Source organism: Parasteatoda tepidariorum, chromosome 1 (genome assembly GCF_982258835.1).
Source record: "Parasteatoda tepidariorum strain Cologne lab strain chromosome 1, Ptep-v5.0, whole genome shotgun sequence".
NCBI lineage: Eukaryota > Metazoa > Arthropoda > Arachnida > Araneae > Theridiidae > Parasteatoda > Parasteatoda tepidariorum.
In genome coordinates, this window is record NC_141755.1 from 45,131,779 (window position 1) to 45,152,842 (window position 21,064).

The following is a 21,064-nucleotide window of genomic DNA, read 5'->3' on the forward strand; positions in this document are numbered from 1 at the left end:
TATTTATTCAAATATGAATAATACATTTGTTCACGATTGTACGTGCATTGGGCATATTTATATTTTACATATACACATACATACATTCGACATGCATAACATATGTACATTCATACATTTGACATGCATATATTGAACGGATGAATATAGAGAACAGATGTATATTCATATAATGTATATATGATGTAGTGTACATATGATGTTCTCATAATGTATATATGATGTAGTGTACATATGATGTTCTTATAATGTACATATATTGAACATATGTACATATATTGCACATATGTACATGCATATATTAGACATAAATTTTTCGTACAAATTTTACATGTGTACATACATGTTATCCCAATATAGGAAATGTGTGCAATGGATATAAGTCCAATGAATGTATCCACACAAGTACAATACTCGTATGTTCCATCTATGCATATCCATATGTACTATATATGCACGTACAATGTAGATATATTGTATTAACGTATATATACAATATATGTATATCCAATGAATGTATGTGCATATGTACAATACATTTATATGTAAATATATGTGCAATGGAATAAATAAAATGTATATAAATTAACTGATAACGATTCAAGGAAGTTAAATGACAAAAATCAAACGATATTTAAATTTAGTTTTCAACTTGAATTGTTCTATGCCATCCTAAAATTGTTAGAATTAAAAAAAAAAAATTCAGGTATTTTCATAAAATGTTTGACACAAAAAATTTATTTTCTCATAACATAATGCATAGTTCATTAAAAATTTTAGATGGCAAAAAAATGGATAGTTGTATACGTGGAAATAATATTTAAGAAATTAAAATAAGATAACCGTTTGCTTTCCAAAAAATATAAGATAGAGTTTATACGTCATAGAATAAATTTTAAAACAAACTTTAATAACTTTACTTATGTAAATTTTTTAATAGACGCAAAATGTATGTGTGCATTCTAATTACATATATTTAAATGTACGCATGTATTTATACATTACATGTAATTACGTACATGTATACGTTGTATGCATATACGTACATTGTTCATATAACCATTCTTGGTACATCCATACATTACAAGTGCATATATATTAACAAAATATATAGTTATATAAGTACATACGTTGTGAGTACAAACCATATATCAATGTACATATAAATGTACATGCATACATGCATGCATTTTATTTACTCAACTATGTACAGGTAGTGTACCTTAAAACAACATTCTAACATATTGTACGTAAATACGTACAATGTATATACATACGTACATTGTATATATATGTCCTATTATCGTAAATTTATACAATGTATGTACTTACGTACATAAATGCCTGCATGCGTATAAACATTATTATCATATACGTTCATACATATATTGCCTATGAATACAAACATACAAAACATTGCATTTACACACAAACTAACATGCATGCGTACATGTATCATAAATGCATAATCGTATATTGCAATATAATTATGTATATTGGACGTACAAATAACCTTTGTGCATACATTGTATATGCATGTATAGGAATCACAAATTGTACGTACATGCATGCGTACATTCTATGTACATAAAAATATGTATCCGTATACAAACTTACATATTGTATTTGCATATAGTATACAATCGAAATTACTTGTAATCGTATAGTTTTATTACAAGTAATCACAATTACTTGTAATCACGATTACAGTAATCATTATTACCCGTAAACGTTTTTGTTGTGATTACTTGTAATCACAATTACTTGCAAACATGATTACAGTTGTAATCAAAAATTTGGTGAATTGTAATCAAGATTGCAAGTAATTGATTACTGCAATCAATTATTGTAATCACAATTACAGCTGTAATCAAAATTTTTAAGAGTTGTAATCACGATTACAAGTAATTGATTATTGTAATCAACTGTTGTAATCATGATTACAGCTGAAATCAAAGTTGCAATTACGATTACGAGTAATTGATTACTGTAATTGTTGTAATCACGATTACAACAATTACAGTAATACAACAGATTACAACAATTACTGTAATCAAAATTATGTTATCTTGTAATCATGATTACAAGTAATTGATTACTGAAATCGAAAAATGCAATCCATCACATTTTTGCCCAACTCTGCACCATTGTATCAAGCGTCTCTGGCTGTCGTCGAATAGTCTAAGATTTGTCATAACTTAGTTACAGTTTGTTATATTTCATTAAAAAAGATTTTTTTAAAAAGCAGCTGATAATGTTTTTGAAAATAATAATTATTTTTTCCTTGCATTATTTTTCTATTTATCTATAAAAATATTTTATTTCTCAATATTCTAGAACCGTAAGAACATGAAGGCTAGGTTATTTAATATAAATCTCAATGAGTTCTTTTTTTAATGAAAAAAATCAATAATTGTCTGAAAATAAAAGAGTTTTTTTCTTCATAAAACTGTTTGACGAAGTATTTTTCCAAATACGACCATATTAGCATATTACCATGAATACAGAAAATTCAGCATTCTGAAGAATGTCTAAAATCAACCTGCCTAGTATAAAATGATTAATATTTCCCTCTTAGGCTAGAATTCTATAGAATGACTAATACAATAGATGGAGGAATTAAATACAGTAACCAAGCAAAGTATATTATAATTCTCATATTTCTTACTTTTAAAAAAAACCATTATTCATTTCATAGAATTCTTGAACATTCTTCCCAACAATGGCTAGGAAAAGTATGTTATAATTCACATGTTTTCTACCTTTTCTAAAAAAACATTTGTTTATCATGCCATAGAATTCTTAGACATTCCTTTTACACTTGTTACTGGGGACAAAGCATACAATAATTTTCAGATGTAATACTTTGCCCAGAAACACCAGGCATTCTTTGATACTTCTATGTGTAACATATTTGTGGCAGTTGTTGTTGCTTATTATTTTTGATATATATAGTGGGATGACAAGTTTTATCTTTGCCTTTTTGAACTAGCTATTATGACAAAAAAATAATGTAAAAGCTGATTGCTTTCGAACAGAAAGTAAAAGATAATTTCTCAAACCTTATGTATAAGTTCTTGTGACTTTTCATTTCGTAATAATCAAATGGTTGTAAAAATTGTACTAAACCAGTGAACTATTTTATAAAAAGAAAGAGTAAAGCTATGACAATACATGATAAAAGGCATAAAAAACAACAGTAATAAAAATATTTGTAATTCAAAATACTCTATTATGACAGTATAAGACTCGAATTAAACGAGCATGAAACAACCTTAACTGGTGAAAAAATTCATACGGGGAATTCAAATATATTTTGTTATGATACGAATAAAGAAAATAAATGGAAATAAGGACATTAACTGATAAACCTTTAAAAGAATGTCTTCGTTTAAAGCTTCCTTCCTAAAAAAAAAAGTCCCTTATATATTTTTAAGGAGCTTCATTTGAAATATATGCTTTTCACGTGCTTTTTTACTTTAAGAGTTTAAAACGTAACATTACACGCTATAATATGGCACTTCTTCACTTATGAGCAAACCGGGTGGAATTCATTTAAATAAGAGAAGTTGGCATTCCATTAATTTTATGCACCGGAATCAGTGGAACTTAGTAGCATGCTCTAATTACGCTGCATACGTTATTAACATTCAGCCAATGGTGATTGGCGTCATTCCGGAATATCATTCCGTGACAAGAAAAAGAGGGAGAGGAAGCTGTTTGTATATGCTGAAACACATCATTCCACTTGCCCAAGAATTCGGTATTCCGTGTATCTTTAAAAAAAAAAAAAGGTATTTAAATTCTTGATGGCCACCATTAGCTCCACGCAAAGGCCTTCTTACATTTAATTAGTTGATAAGAGAGTCAAAATCTTTAAAAGAGGCTAAGGAAAATTCTTGAAACTTTTTTTATGTAGCTCAAAGTGAGACTTTAAAAATTAAAAGAGATGAATATAACTGTAGAAAGTTTCTGAACATTCCATTTAAGCGATGAGATTTTTTTTAAAAATTTTGATAATTTCCCGCCTATACACGCCAGAGACATTTTTTAAATAGAGAAAATAAATTTTTAAGTTTTCTTTTCCTAATCGTGAAACATTTTTCCAAAAAAAAAAATTTAATATCTTGTTATATATATATGATATCGGAGCCTAGGATTATTTTGTCCTAACAGCACAATTGCGCTTTTGAAGTTTCTGCAAGCGGCATCGATGATGGACAAACAGTGTCGTGCGGAAGACAAATGCGTTTTCTTTGATCACATGACCACCAAATTCCCCAGACCTTACTCTGCGTAATTTATTTCTATGCAATTATGTCAAAGACATTCTTTATGAAATACCGATGCCACTGCAAAAACTTGAATTCATTGATGCAATGACTGTGAACAGCTACAAAATGTGTGGATTTGAGCCAACAGATTAGAACAGACCGCGTTTTGAACATTGGTAAGAGAAAGAACCGCGTTTTGAACATTGGTAACAGAAAGAACCGCGTTTTGAACATTGGTAACAGAAAGAACCGCGTTTTGAACATTGGTAAAGAAAAATATGCTTTGCATATTTTTTCTTTAAATTTTGCACATTGTTTAAAGCAATTTGTGTAATAGTTTCGAAATTATGATAATTCAAAACTAGGTCATTCATGTATACCAACACTCTAAAATGTTCTCTATTTTTGAATAAATTTTACAGTCACTTATAATCCCGTTTTTTGCACCAGAAATGTTAAAAGAACGCTATACTGAAGAAGAAATCCTTCGTGTCAAATTTTCTTTCACCTACAGAAATAATTTAAATTTTAAATTGCAGAAAAAGAGAGTTTAGTCAAACTTAATAGAGTAAAAGATAAAGTTTTAGATGCCAATTTTTTTCTCCATCAAAATATTAAATTTAACTTAACTCAGGGCAATATTACTTAAGATTTATCTGGACTCGTTTTTTCTCTAAACTTTAAATTATAAATCACCTTCAGAGGAGATATAAAAATTTTCCTGATAAGTTTCTCCCACTGAGTACAGTCTCTGTTAGAATCAATGAATAACGTGAGATTGATGTACGTAGATTATCAAATATAAATTGATATTGTGCAATCCTGCTACAAGCGTTTGAAACTAGAGTCAACTCTTCAAAGAAACAGTTACACACCGGACGTTTTTCCCGATAAATGAAGGTTAGTGCTCCCTTCCACCAGGTAAGAGATCTCGGTCTACGTCCTTTTCATTTTTGTTTCTCAACAAACTCAACAAAAAAAAACAGCATCTTTTTCCAGAAGACGCAAAAAAATAAATAAATATATTTTCTCTTCCAGTCCCTTCATACGAAAGTATCTATTCCTGGTAGAGACGTAAGCCTGTTCAAAAGTCTTCCAGTACTTTAACCCTCTCCCCCCCTGGAGGAAGGGAGCCAGCGTGTATCCAACTTTTCTTCTTTGTTATCATCGTGGACTGGGAATGATGGGAGTTGGCAAAGTCTTGGACACGTGCCCCCTGATGACGATCTTTTTCAGCAGTATTTATAGACGGCGGAAGAGGTGTCTGCAAAACTTTGGGAAAAAGGAACCTCTAATATAGTTTTCAGCTTAAAATAGACGTTTTGCAGACCTTCAGAATGTGCGAAGTTCTACCTCATATGATACAAGTGGCGATGGCGGGAAAGGCAGTCACAAAAGTGGTTCACAGATGCTACAGCGCAAAAGAAGACAGAAATTTGGGTAAGTTTTCTACGTTGATAAGTTTTGTATAATAACACACCTGTGTACATTTTAACTGTAGCTCTTTTGGCATAAATGAATTTTTCATTACTCTTTTAGTGCATGAGACAATAATTTGCCTTTAAACAGCATGTCAAGTTATAATTCAACAGTATTTTTATTTTAAGGAAATTTTAAGAAGCGAGAAAAAAACGAATATAACATTTGGGAAAATGATTTTATAAATAAGAACATGATGTTTTTAGAATCCTTTTTTTAAACATAAAATGTGTAATAAAAGTTCCTATAACCAAATAGAAACCTTATTATCAAACTCTTTTTCAATATAACTCTAAGCATCAAATATGTTTCTCTAAATAGTATTTTAAGTACCCTATGTATCAATATTCTTTTTTCTTTCTTTATGTATTAATAATATATTTCACCATACAATATTTTTGTAAAACTAACACCCTGGATATGAAATCTCATTTAAAGGAAAATTGAACCTTGTCTATAAAATTTACTACGGAGCAAATCATTTATTCATCACATCTTTTCTTTAAATAATACCTGGTTTATCAAACTTTTATATTTGGGGGGAAGAAGGAAAAAGTAAATAATTTCACAACACTAGCATTTAATCTGAATAAAACTCGAAAACTAACTACACAGAAAATGGTAGTAAAAGTTAGCGTGCATTGCAACCTTAAAAGACCTTATATAACCTTAAAAGTTTCTAACTGCTCAATAGATTTATAACCAACTTTCAAGCACTAAATTACAAATAAATTTACTAATTTTTAAAACCATATTTTTTTTTTCAAATGTGTACACATACACTGTTAGATAGTATTTATGAGAGCACAATTCATTGTGATCTAAGAGTGATACTTGGAACACTTTCGTTTGGGGCACCGTGACATTTCCTTCGTTTTAACTGACGCATAATTTTTCAATATTTCTATGCATGAATCTACCAATACATAAAATTACATTGTCTTATAACATTTCAATATTTGACACAATCGAGAATCTTAATGATGATGTTGGTATTTTTCTAACAACAAGCACAAAAAAGTTCTAAACTCTTAAATTTTCTTACAATATTTTTTGCAACATATAACAGTTGCAAGCTATTATTTCAGATTCAATCAGAGCTACAAAAGTAATTGTAAAATAAAATTTCTATAAAAGTACTCTAATTGAATTTAATTGTTAATTAATAATAGGCTAAGAAAATTGGAAAATAAGGTAATTTAGAATGAGATTTTGTTTCAATTCATTCATTTTTTATTTCCAATTCCTTGATTGTTTTGGTGCAGCATTTGAAGCGATAGTGCTTACACTTTTAAACTTTTTAAAAAAAATAGCATGCATTCTTTAAGGACTATAATTTAGAAAATAGACTATAAACAGTATTTAAAAGCTTGAGTGGAAATATTTTAGCATACATTTCTTAACATCCTTCCAGTTCTTAACTACTTATTAATGATGCAAATAACTTTTTAATGGTGGTGCTTTAACGATTCATACTGCAAAAAAAAATTTGCTCTAGAATTTCGCGGTAGATTTTCTTAATCTTTCTTTACATTATGTTCCAGAAGTTCTTGGTAGTTTTAGAAAGCTTCAAGAATTTTGTTGATTATGAATTTTTTTAGGATACTTTTAGAGTTAAGTTTGTATAGCAATGCTCCAATTTTTTGCGAAAAGAGTGCTTCTTAGGAGTAAATAAGTACTGTAAAAAAAAATTAATATAAATACGGTTTAATAGAAGACGCGGAAATTTTATTATTGAAAATTATACATTTTTTATTATTTTTAAAGTTTAAGAAAAAAAATTTCACTATTGTTAAAATTGGTTTATTTTTATAAATTTGATTGAGTTTGTTTAAAAGTTTTTTTAAAAGCTCTTTTTAATTTTTGAAAGACTATATATTTTATTTATTCGTGCTCTTCTGCACTTAGTTCTTTTTAATTAATATTGTATATAATTGAATAAAATCAGCTATTTTTAATTACTTTATTTATCTTATCAAGGGGTATTTTTTCAACATTTTTGAATAAAATACTTCTTTAAATCGACAAAAAATTTCTAAAGGGAGAGAAAACAAAATGATGACTCTAAAACTATCATATTGTAAGACATTGTTTGTACAATGCATTTGCATCTTTCTGCATTAGTTAATGATGCAATAATTAGTTGTGGCAAAGTTTCTAATGAATAATAATAGTCTTTTTTTGAGCTTAAGTATGCATGAATGCTATCTTTTCTTATGCTGATAAACCTAAACTTGTTTCCTTATATCAAGCATTTATTAAAACCTGGAGTAAAAATAACAGCAAAAATTAAATATACATAGATTTCACTAATTTTAAATTCTATATAAATAAACACATTTCCATAACTAAGTTCGTAACAACTTTGGATAAAAAGCTAATCTTAATTCAAATTACGTTTTAAAGTTGAGAAGAAAAATCTAAGTAAAAAGCCAAAATAAATTTAGAAAGAATATTGCAACAAAAAATGAATTTGAAATGAGAATTTTTGGCGACGCAATTTGTTTGGCGACGTGATCTCAAGAGTTAATTAAAAATAAAACTGTTGACTTAAAAACATTGATTTCATGCATATTTTTTATTCTCCTTGTCAATGCACTTCATGTTAACAATTGGTGAATTGTTATTCTTTTCGGTAATTAATATTATTTTCGGAAGATATTTCTTTGTTTTTATTTTATTTTTTACTTACATGCTTAATATTGAATTATATGTCTAATACTTTCACTAAATTCTCCCTGGATAACTCAGGGAGTTTATAACGAAATACAAACTATCACCCGATTAATGTGCATCACTGTACATACGTAATAACTAAATTTTATTTACAAATATCTGTCATTAATTTCAAAGAAATATAGGTTATTGTATAGGAAAGCTTTTTCAAACTCAGTTATTTATTTGCAAATAATACTTTTTTTTTCTTGATTCAGAAATTTTTCCCGTTCCAAACGCTCTTTTTTTTAAAAAAAATTTTAAATACATTTTGTAAGTGAAGAAACTTTTAGGTGATTTTTTTTAGGTGCAATATTTTAAAAGCCTCTGTTTGAATAATATCTTAAGCAACTTTTTTACAAGATTTTTATTTTAAACTGAATCACTGAATTACTATTAACGTCGGAGATAAATGTTGTAAATAACGTAAAGATAAAAAAATTATTTTCTTATTAAATTCATAAAGAAAAGTTATTATTTCGTTGTTTTCTGGTTATTTTTATTGGACGAAATGAATCTCGTGATATTTTTCTAACAAACAAAGAAAATTGAAAAATCATCTTTGAAAAATTAATAAAAATTTATTGCTTGAATCTATGAATTATTTATTATTTATTTATTATTACCCATTATTATTTTAATACCTATTTGATATTTAATACCTATTATTATTATTTTAACTTTTATTTTATTTCAAATGCTTAAGACTAAAATAGTTTTTATCATATTGTTTGGTTACCGATATTATCTTTCAAATACTATTGTCAATTATGAAGACATGTTAATTTTTTTAGAACTCAATATTTTTTGTAATCAAAAGAAAATCTAAACTACTTAAATTAGGAAAAGATACTTATGTAGTTTCCTGAACAAATGCCCTACATATGAACGTAAAAAAATTTAAAGCCAAACTGTACCCAGTTCAGTCCATACAAAATAAATAAAGACTACAAATGAAGTCATATGGACAATAAATTAAGTCATACTGGGGGTAGCGTTTTAGCACTATTGTCGTAATCACCTTAGTAAAAACATTATTTAATGTTTTCAGAGTATTCAGAAAAATACATAAAGTTGCAGTATTATAAAGTCGTATTCTTTACGTTAAACACATTTCGCAGACAAATTATAAATTTTTTAAATGTACGAAATGATAAAAAGCACTTGATTCAAAATAAGATCTTTAAAATTAAAAATAAATGAATAAAACTGAGAATGAGTTTGCGTTGATTCGATTGAGGGAGTGCAGAGATTAATGACGCAGAGAGATTAATGACTCTTCAATATCATAAGAGCCCTTAAATAATAAATATCTATTTTCCTACTAGTATACAATAGAATATTAAGAGAAAAATACTGTAATTTAAAATATTATACAATTCCTAACAGATGTGTCGAGAAAAAATATATGCAGTTATTTTCTGTCATCTGAACAAAATGAACAAAACAAATATATAAACAAAGCAGAAAATTAGCCTTTTATTAATAAATAATGAATTTGGTAAAATGTAAACGCAGTGTTCTTTCACATTCTTTTCCCAACTCTTTTGTTTTAAGTTGAAACTTGGACAAAACAGTATTGGTTTTTAATTTAAGAGCCATGATAAAAAGAAGTTAGGTTTAAAGGAGAATAAAGAATAATTCATGATAAAAAGAAGTTAGATTTAAAGGAGAATAAAGAATAAGTCATGATAAAAAAGAAGTTAGATTTAAAGGAGAATAAAGAATAATTCATGATAAAAAGAAGTTAGGTTTAAAAGAGAATAAAGAATAATTCATGATAAAAAGAAGTTAGGTTTAAAGGGGAATTTTTGGTGAAATCTGGGATTGGCAAATTTTATTTTAAAGGTTATTATCACATGCGACGTGTTAGGCAGAGGCATTGTGCCAAAAAACACAGGTAAACCTCTTCTGTGTGATCTTGTTTTCATTCCAATTACGTAATCAATGTGGCAAGCGTTTTTAACCCTCACGTCAAGGAAATTGCGCAGGAACTTTTGGCAGGATTTTTTTTAAAACTTAGTATTTAACTGTTATATATTTTTTCCGCACAGAATTCTGGAAACTTCCTGCCGTTCCAAAATAAATCAAAAGGGCTGAAGATTTATTTATTTAACTAGTTTCTAAAGGAACGTTTCTTGAATTTGTAAATATTGTTCTAAATTGGTGACAGTGATAAAACTGTCTAAATGAAGTCTCACATTAACATAGTATGATATTTTCATTAGCATTTATTTGACGATAATTTTATTTCCGCATCTATAGCATCATCACTCCAAATTTATAAATATTTTCAATTCAGTCTCTCCACGAGAAAAAAAATGTATTAAAAAAATTGAATTGTTGCCAGATTATTTTAAGTTTAGCAGTTTATTGATAAAAGAGGCTTCATATCAAATGCATCTATTTATTTTTTACTAGCCGCCTCTGGTGATCAGCAAGTCCACCTATTTAAATAAATAGAATTTCAAGTATCTCGAAATTTAAAATTATACAGTCAAAAGTCAAAGCAAGATGCTTATTAACTCGTATTGCAGAGTAAATGTAATTTATTCTTCGAAAATATTCACACTTTCAGATTTTGGGCGTTTTGTAGCATTTTGCAACTTTCACAAAAATGGCTATCATTTAGTGAATTTGTTCTTAAAAGAGGATTTAATGTCCAATACACAACATATGCTAACATTTTAAACAAAAGTTCGGCTCGTTGGAGTCTTTTAGGGTAGTAAAGTAAATAAGCATTTCGTTAAAATCAAACTATGCGCTTATTTGTTTCTATTGATTTATCATTGTGTCAGCAATTAAAACATTCTTTTGTGAATCAATTACTTTTATTTGTAAGTTTTTCGGTACTTAGGGATTTTCCCGTCAACCATTTTCGTTCTTTGGGATTATCCTGTCAACCATTTTTGCCAAACCCGATATTATCGCCGAAAGGTAACTTCTACGCCAATAACCGCAAATTTTATCATATTTACTGTGTAATCATTGACTAAACGACTTCTTGAGCGTGTTGAAATATACTTTAACTCCACAGCAAAATCATTCGAATTTGGGATTTGCATGGCACCGAAGGAATTATTATTATTTAACAGAAAAGAACTACCCGAAAACCGATTTGTATTTAAACGAATTTATGTAACGGCGGCTGCACAAGGATAATGACTTGTTTGTTTGCGCTTTAAACGCTATCAAGGATTTTTTTGGCCGAATTTATAATAATATATATGATTAGATTCAACAATAGTTCAATGCGTAATTATAAAAAAAGTAGAGGTTTTTACTTTTTGATTCGTTTTATTACACTTTTTCATTACGCATTTTTACGCTTGCATTTTTTTGTTATTATTTAATTATTATTTGAAAAATTTAATGTGTTTAAGATGTTTGTTTTGGAAATTGCTTATCCTTATGATGGCGCCAAAGAATTTGAGTATTTTTGCTAGTGTTGACAGGTCGACAGAATAAATCCCAAAGTACAGTTTTTCTTGTTTTTTTTTCTCAAACAAATGAACTTACAATGTTATGAATTTATTTATATTAAAGGAATACTTGAAATCCAAAAAAATATAAATAATGTATTTCAAAATGAAAAAATAGATTCTTAAAAAGCAATCATTTAGTTTAACTGCACTGTTGAAGAACTATAAGACAACATAACCAAGTAAATGAGTACTTACGTTAAGAAGATAAAATCAGTTTTATTTCGTTCGTATATTTATTTACATGAAGCATTTAATTAGTAATTAAAATGGACTTATGATCACCAACAAGCATTATTTAACTTTTGTATAGCCCAGACGATCGACAAATCACATTCTACATAATTTAGCAGAGGGAGAAGGAAGTAATGTTAATACAAATACAAGAGAATACTGGCATCCGGCGCAATATGCCGCAGTGCGATAGCTTTAAATATTCAACCAAGTTATTTATTCATTAGTCAAAAATAGCATATTGTATTTCAACAGTGTTAACATAAATATATGAATAACTTTTCATTTTAAAATGTCAAATAATTAATTTTGAGTAATTACCTAATCAATTTTCGTACTTAAACTGAATGATAACTGAATTTTGAACTACTAGGAGGCTCCGCCGCCTGCTCGCTAACGCTCGCCAACCCCCGAGAATTGCTACGCAATCCTATGTGGTTCACGCCGTGAACCATGGCTCGCTGCGCTCGCTCGCCAATGAACTCAATGTTCTAGCACTAAGACATAATATATTATCATCAAAGACATAGTATTTTATCATCAAAGACATAGTATTGTACTTATGTAGATGAATTCTACCAATGTTCTTATTGGCTTTTAAAAAAGTATATTAGCTATTTAGATTGTACATGGTGAAAAAATCAAAACATTAGCTAAATAAGAAACATATTAGCAAAATAAATTATCAAATATTGCTTCACTAATATTCTGTATTTTAAAGCGTGAACATTCAATGCATAAATAAACGCGAAATATAAAAAAATTCAATGCATTCAATACAAACACCTAAACGTTTTTTTTAGACGTTCAGGTAGCTCCCAGAAGAAAAATATCAATTCAACAGCGGCCTTTTAAAGCATTCTCACTTCAATTAATTAATTAATTCCTAATTGAGTTTAAATTAAATATTGTCATGTTTTTAGTGCATGAATCAGAATTGAACAACCTGATAATGCTCACTCTGGTTATTGTTATCTGGTTGCTCACTAAGTGCTCTTGCGAGCCGAATCCAATCAATTAAAAATGAAAACTGTTGCCAGCGCGAGAAAAGAAATATCATCGGTTTTATTGATACATACATACATACGTACGTACGTATTAGCGTTTTATATAATATAGATTGTTTACATGGATTTCGTTTATTTTTCTCGAATTGGAAAAAAAAAATATTATTTTGGCAGACAATCTCAAAAACATAAGATCTTATATTTTCAAACCATGAAGGACTTATTTTTTTCAGTTCAATCGCACCCCAAATGCTTCCTGGCAATTTCCCAACTGCGTCTTTTCTTAAGAAATGACGCAAAATATTTCTTCTCTTTATGAAACCTGAAGGGAGCGATTGCTTTTCTGTTTCAAAATACGCTTGTCTAGAATGATAAAACTTTACTGGCGTTATAAATGGTATATTTATGAAAATAATACATTGTGGGAGTAAACTGTATATAAATGAAATCAATAAACCGGAATTGGCCCCTATTATGCGCATTTATTTGCAATTATATTTCATGTTTATTAAATAGAAAAGTAACCTATATATCTTCTAATTTTAAAGGAAATTATTTGTCATGTCTTAGCAGAAAAAGTAAAGATCACATTTTCACACTTTAGTAAAACTGGCGGACTTCATTCGCATCACTTAAAATTGGTTGATATCAAAAATCATCTTCCCTTATTAACCTACATTGAAATTATTGTTTCGTTGATTTTCTCTGTTAAATTTGTTTAGCAACTTCGCTCAAAATAAATGCTTGTTTTAAGAATTCTTTCAAAATTATTTTTAAAGCAAAATTATGCTACCATTGCTTCAATGATGAAGAATAAATAAGTTTATTTAGTAAATTACAATTGGCACAGAATTAATAAACTAACATTCAAATATGGAAAATGTTGTACTAGGTGAAATTAGAGAATTTTGATACTGGCTTTTTTAATAGTTTTAAAGTTTATTGAGCAAATTACAATTGGCACAGAATGATTAAACCAACGTTCAATTATGGAAAGTGTTATGCAAGGTGAAATTAGGGAATTTTGATACTGGCTTTTTTAACAGTTTTAAAGTTTATTGAGCAAATTACAATTGGCACAGAATTAATAAACCAACATTCAATTATGGAAAGTGAAATTAGGGAATTTTGAGACTGGCTTTTTTAACAGTTTTAAAGTTTATTGAGCAAATTACAATTGACACAGAATTAATAAACCAACAGTCAATAATGGAAAGTGTTATGCAAGGTGAAATTAGGGAGTTTTGATACTGGCTTTCTTGTGGCAACTTTTTGAAACATGTGACCACTTTTGCAAAAATTGAACATTTTAAATTCAAAAAAGCTGTTGATATAAGTGAAACATAGTTAACATTACAAGATTTATTTTTTTAATGTGTTAAGATTTTAAAACGAAAGTGCGTTCACAACGAAAAAAATTAGTGATCGGATGGTGATTGGTAAACAAATTTTTAATCACCATTTATTACACAGCTGTTACTGTGAATGACCGAAGTTGGTGGTTGTTGACTTCCATCGGCGAATGTTGACAATCACATAGTCGCTTTGGTAAATGTCGGAAATATATACTAGGTCTAGTTAAGTGCCACTGCCCGGTATGCCCTACATCAATGTTTTTTAAGGTCAAGTGTCACTGCTCAGTATGCATTTAACCGGTACTCCGAACACTGATGGTTATCCTAATCTATCCTCAGCAGATATCAAAATATCGAATAAATATAATAATATCAACGAATAAATTTATATCAAATCGGATGTAACAAATATTTCTGACATTCACCTAAGCAACTATGAGATTGTTGACATTCAGCTGTAAAAATAGGCATTCTCTTAATTTCGATCATTCACGGGTAACATGGTCATGCTGCGGCCGGTGGCGACCGTTAAATTTTTCCCTAAGCAGTGTTACCAAACACATTTTTTTAATAACAGATTTGATATATTGTTTTTAAAACTTTACGTAGTTTTCAAACTACTCATTTAAAAATATTATTTTGCTCAAGGAATTGGTTTTAATTTTTAATCAGTTATTAAAGGTTGTTTTTTTTTTAATTTAAAAAAAGTTTTTGAAAATGAAGGAAAAATAAATTAATCGAAGTTGAGAAAAATTATAATAATAAAATATCTTAAATTTAGGACTCAAAGAAATGGAAAATAAGAGAACCAAGCAGTGAATTCCTATACAGCAAATAATTTTTAGATTTATTAAAAATCTCTTAGAAAAATATCATATAACAGCACAAATATTTCTGAAAGATTGTCTTTCAAAATTCTCATTTGAGTAGACCAATTTTGGGTATTCATATCAGGGTACACATCAGAAGCATTTTCAGAAATATTTCAAAACTGATTGTTAGAAAAATTGACATTTTTACATTCCAGGCACATTTTAAAAACGTTTCAGGAGTGTTTTGAGACTTTTCTGTACTTATGTTCCGAAAAACATACACATTTGAAACACGATTTTGACATTTTGTACTGAATGCTCAAGTATTTCTTACCTTTTTTTCGAATATGTAACATCTATATAACCAGTTATATTTTATTTGATCTCAATGGAATACATATTTTAAAATGTTGATGTTTTTAATGAACTCTTTTAAATTACTAGAAGGAGAGAACTAATGTGCATCAATCTGAAAGAAAAAAAAATTTTAATATTATAATTTTGAATTTTGTTTAGAATGAATGTGAATGTGCCAAAACTGTGTTTTGGTTTTTCTTTACTGATTTTACTTTCGATGATGGTTTGTAGCTGAATGTTCCATGGTTAAAGACTATCTATTTATTATATTAAAGTATTCGCAAAATAAAATATTGCTGGTATTTTTTTTTACTTAATGGTTCCTCGAAATCAATGGGGCTGCCAGCTTAAGACCATTTATTTTATGGGAACTTTTCTTATTAGCTGTTAATTGAATATCAAACTGTTATTGGAATACAATGAGTAAACTGTTTCAACCTGTTTGTTTATTAATGATTTATATCCATTTCAGACTTGTCCGAGTGCCAACTCATGTCCTTCCCAGAAGCTGTCTACCACTTGATGAGAAATACTGTCGTTTTAACCTGTGATTTGTCATCCAATGTGTTCAGAAAGATACCTGCGCAGTTACCCATCAAATTTGTAAATATAACAGGTACGACGCTCATTTTTATATGGATGAAAGAAATATGCTGATTATCGAACATCGAAGAAAATTCTAATTTCCATTTAAAGAACGGAGAAAAACTGATGCTAATAACTGATTATGATAATTTTTACTTTCAAGTTTCGACTATTATTATTGATCTAATAATACATACATGTTTATGCTTCAAAGTAACGTGATGTTTCAGTTCCAAGCAATAATGTTTAAAGTTATAATTTCGAAATCCTTTAGCATTTTTTTTAATTTCGGTAGAGGAATACCATACTTTTCAGCCAAAGCTCCTGCAACTACAACTATTTTGTTTCCGAAACTAAAAAACTTATTTATAGAAAAAAGTTTGTTGGTGTCGAAGACATGAAACACGCGATTCAAACAAATTATTAAGAAAGCTGTCGGTGAGCTTTTTATTCTGGATACAGCTCAAAATGCGTGTTTAAGAAAATGGATGTAGCATTTGATTCAGTATAAAAATTGTTCTCTTTTTTTTTAAAGAATGCATTAATGGATTCAAATACAATCGTAGTGCGATGTCATCCTTTTGCCTAAATCACTTTTCAAACTTTTTTTAAACGAGTTTTTTTTTAAAAAAAAAATTAAAAGTCAAAAGTTTATTTTACAAGGTTGTCTAGGGGCCTATAAATTAGAAGTAGAGGTACATATTAAATTGTTGTGGTATAAATTTATATTTATTAAAACTTCTTTATCATTTAGTGTTTTGTATACGGAGAGAAGACTGAAAAATTACATCTGTAATGCCCACTCATCCCAGCCCCGAATTCCGACACTTGACACCGTAATGAGTAAAAGTAAAGAAAAGTTAGTTCAAAATTTCGAGTTTAGTTGTTTAATTTGGATAGAACATTGAAAAAGGCCATTTCTTGCTGAATCCATTTTCTTAAACACGTATTTTAGCCTGCGTCTATAATATCTTCTCACCGACGCTAAATACAGATGAAATTATTATTTTCTTTTTTTAATATTTGTACATTTAAGTAAAATTGGTTTTTTAGATATAATCATTGTAAGAGGAGAATAAATGTTCAGGAATTTCAGTCTCATTTGGAAATGATTGGCAGGCTTCGTGGTTATCATTAGTTCGTATCCTTCAGTTACCAAACACAATTTTACTTCAAAGATTGCTTTTAATAAAATAATTAATCAAACATACCCATGATTGTCTTTCTGATCTAAATTATATGTATTTTTATTGATAATCACAACAGTATTAATTCAGCTTTTTGTAGTAAATAGAACATAGAGGTTCAAATCACTATTTCGAAATCTACTGAGTATCACGCACGCACTCAGGTATTGCAGTATTAATTTGCATACACGCATCTTTCGTATCATTCTTAGAATGAATAAACGAAGTAAATTATATAAATATTAAAATTATAATCTAATTAATTGTTTTTCTTTTACACGAGATGTAGTTTTAGTGAAGCATAAAATGGTAGTTAATATTTGTTAATTTAATCAGTTTTGTCAAATCAACTTTTTTTAAAAAATAAGTTTTTATTACGTTCTCTGCTTTGAAATTTGAAAAATTATGAGCAAGAAAATTATTTAAACATTTTATTTTTATTTCAGAGCTTAATTTGTCTCACAACAGGCTGAGTACATTACCTGAAGAACTTAAAGATTTAAAGGAACTGAAAAAACTAGATGTTTCTCATAATGATTTCCTTATTTTGCCAAAAGTTGCCTTCAAAATACCTCATCTTCTGTACCTGAATTTAAAGAAAAACTACATTGCAGGTAAAAAAAGTTTAATCAGTTAAAAGTTGAAGCTATATGAAATTGTGCATTTTTGTACTGAGCAGGGTAGGGTATATTGAACTAATTTCAAATTAAAAAGTTTTTTTGATCAAACTTTTGAAAAACCGTTATTAAACATTACTAATTATCTGTACTCATTTAAGTTAATTGTAAAGGACTTTTTGGTCCTTAATTTTATTATACTACTGCTGCAATTTTTATGAAATAATTAATAAGTTGATCAACAATTTTCATTTAAAAATGCAAAAAACAATTATTGTCAGTTTATTAATGGAAATTTTAGTTATTAAATCCGCACAAAAAGTTATCAAAAGATTAATTAACTTACCATAATTAATGTATTTAAAATTAATACTAATAATTAATTAATACTAGCAATTAATTCAAAAAATAATTAGTAATAATAATAATTAATAATAATGTATTCCATCATAGAAAGCACTAGATCCATTTAACCCTAAAATATTTAAAAAAAAAAGTACTGAGTACTGTTTTACTTGTAGGGGAAGATCCGGTCACATCCGATAAATATTTTTTTAAAAAACCAAGTGAACGTGGAATGGCTCATCTTCTATGAATCTTTCTGTTTTTAGATATTGACATCTCAAAAATCAAAGCTTCTGCCTCCCTCAAAGAACTGAACATGGAAGAGAATCCATTGACACGAACGGCATACTTCCAGCTGAAATCCCTGCCATCCAATAAAATGCTTGTTCACGTGACTGAACCTCAACCTGAAGATGACGATGATGATGATTTTGATGCTAGTCCACCAAACAGTAGTCTTTGAAAGATTCAGATCATCTCTGATTTCTTTTCCATGCCATCAGAGCTGTGATGATAAATGATTTGACTGGCAGTCATCCTATGGATGCTGTTGTATGTGCGGCTTTTGTCATAAAAACATCAAGCATTTTCTGTGGTAAAAAAATAATTAAATAATTAATTATAAAATAAATAAATAAAGAATAATCTAAAACAAATGAATAATTATAAAAATAACTCCTACAAGGCATTCCTTTATCATCTACCTCAAAATATATTTTTTGAATCCTTCTCAAAAATTAATTCAAAATGATATAGGGTTTCAAGTCAGTATTTAAACAAGGAAAAAAAAGGCTATCGTCATTTAAAGAGTCATTAATAGAGAAGGCGAGACGTAAACATCAACACAATTATGGAACGAAACAGGGGAGTGATTATTAGAAACACCACCTGGTTGAGCAGACAATCAAACTGATTTTAAATGTTTCTTATTCAACCATCTTTACCAGTGATTCAACAGTTTTCAACGCAGTTTTTGTTTCTGTTTCGTTTAAATATTAATTAATGATTCTTAATGTGTTCCTTTTTACTTAACTTTGAATGAGGATTCAGAAAGTATGTTTTAAGGGTAGTGATTCTTGTAGCATCATAAAATTTCTCATAATTAAATGAAATAAAAGTCTTTCAGAACTTGCTCTTAATTCACAGGTTTATTTTATGCTTTTTTTTAATTTCTCTTACCAAATTTTCTTTTGAATCCAATCTCACCGTTACTTCCATTTCCCAATCAATATATTTTAACCACTCTCCTAATCCTCGTTTTCCTAATCAATCTTTACAATCAATTCGTTCCTTAATTTGAAGTATATTTATTGAGAGAACCGAAAGATTCTTACACCTAACAGCAATTTTTTTTAAAATTTTCGGAGACGTAATTATCAACTATCTAAACTCAAAGCATTTTCATTTTAAATTCAGTTTTTCACTTCATTTTTTTTTTCAATTAGCTGTTATTTATTAAATAACTGTTTTGGAAAGTAAATCAATGCTAATTAAACTCTAATATGTATCATTATGTCAGCTGTCATAATATTGCATAAAAATGGAAAAATTATCAACAAATGTAATATAAATATCAACTGAAATAATATAGACTTATTTATGAATTCTTGTAATTTTAAATATATTTTCTCGACGAAACACTTTAAGTGCTTGATGGTCAATATGACTAAATAAAAAAATGCATTTGGTGTATATATTTTATTTATACAAAGATTTGACTACTTTCAAAGTGTGAAAATGTTTGAAAAATATTTAGATAATTTATGTATATATTGATAAAGGCTTTTTTGTTTTTATACTATGAAGTTTGAAATGTTTTTGAAAATGTTTTGTACAATTTTATAATAACATTGACCTGTTATGAGCCAATAACTCATTTGTAATGAATAAAATACAAACAGAACGAATTTAATGAGAAATTCAGAAATTCTGAAATGCATTATGCAACAAATCATTAAATTTTAACACCGTGCCCTGTTTGTTTTAAATATTTATGACAGAATTTGTAAGTGTATTCTGAAGTGTAACAAATTATTAATGTTATCATCCTATTTGTTCTAAATAATTATGAAAGAATTTGTAAATGTATTCTAAATCTTTTGAAACTCTCATTATTGCAATTTTTGTCCTTATTTTTATAACATTCAGATTTGAAAAATATTACAAAAATGTCACAATTTATGAATACGTATTATTTTATGACAAAATTTTCAGAAATTAAAGAAAATTTTTAAAGATGTGACTAAGTTTTTAGCATTTTATTTATGGTAAAATGATAATTTATTTTCCAAAAATAACAATCTCATCTCTGTATTTAGCAAACACTCTTTTCAAGTTTAACATTACAATCAATTCATTAATCTTTCTTTTGCAATATTTCATTTTCATTAAAGTAGATCTTTAAAGGCACCGCTTAATAAAGCAAACTCGGTTCACCAACCCTCATCATTGTTTCTCCTCAAAATATCGGCATTTTCCAAGAAAAACAAAGAATTTTTTGTTAATTAAGAAATTATTCTAAATTGAAGCTTAATTCCCAACTTTCATTTAATTTAGTTCATATTTCATGTTTGTTATAACTTTAATGTAATTTTGAATCCAACTATAAAGATACG

At 28.1% G+C, this 21,064-nt stretch overlaps 1 protein-coding gene across 1 annotated transcript; it reads left to right on the forward strand.

Annotated features, from left to right (window-relative positions):
- Nucleotides 1-5,522: 5,522 nt before the first annotated feature.
- Nucleotides 5,523-20,689, forward strand: LOC107436710 (leucine-rich repeat-containing protein 20). Its single transcript, XM_016048510.5, has 4 exons — nucleotides 5,523-5,714; nucleotides 16,188-16,331; nucleotides 17,934-18,101; nucleotides 18,716-20,689. Exons 1-4 carry the CDS (start codon nucleotides 5,612-5,614, stop codon nucleotides 18,910-18,912), a joined length of 612 nt encoding a protein of 203 aa, XP_015903996.1. The 5' UTR covers nucleotides 5,523-5,611; the 3' UTR covers nucleotides 18,913-20,689.
- Nucleotides 20,690-21,064: the final 375 nt, after the last annotated feature.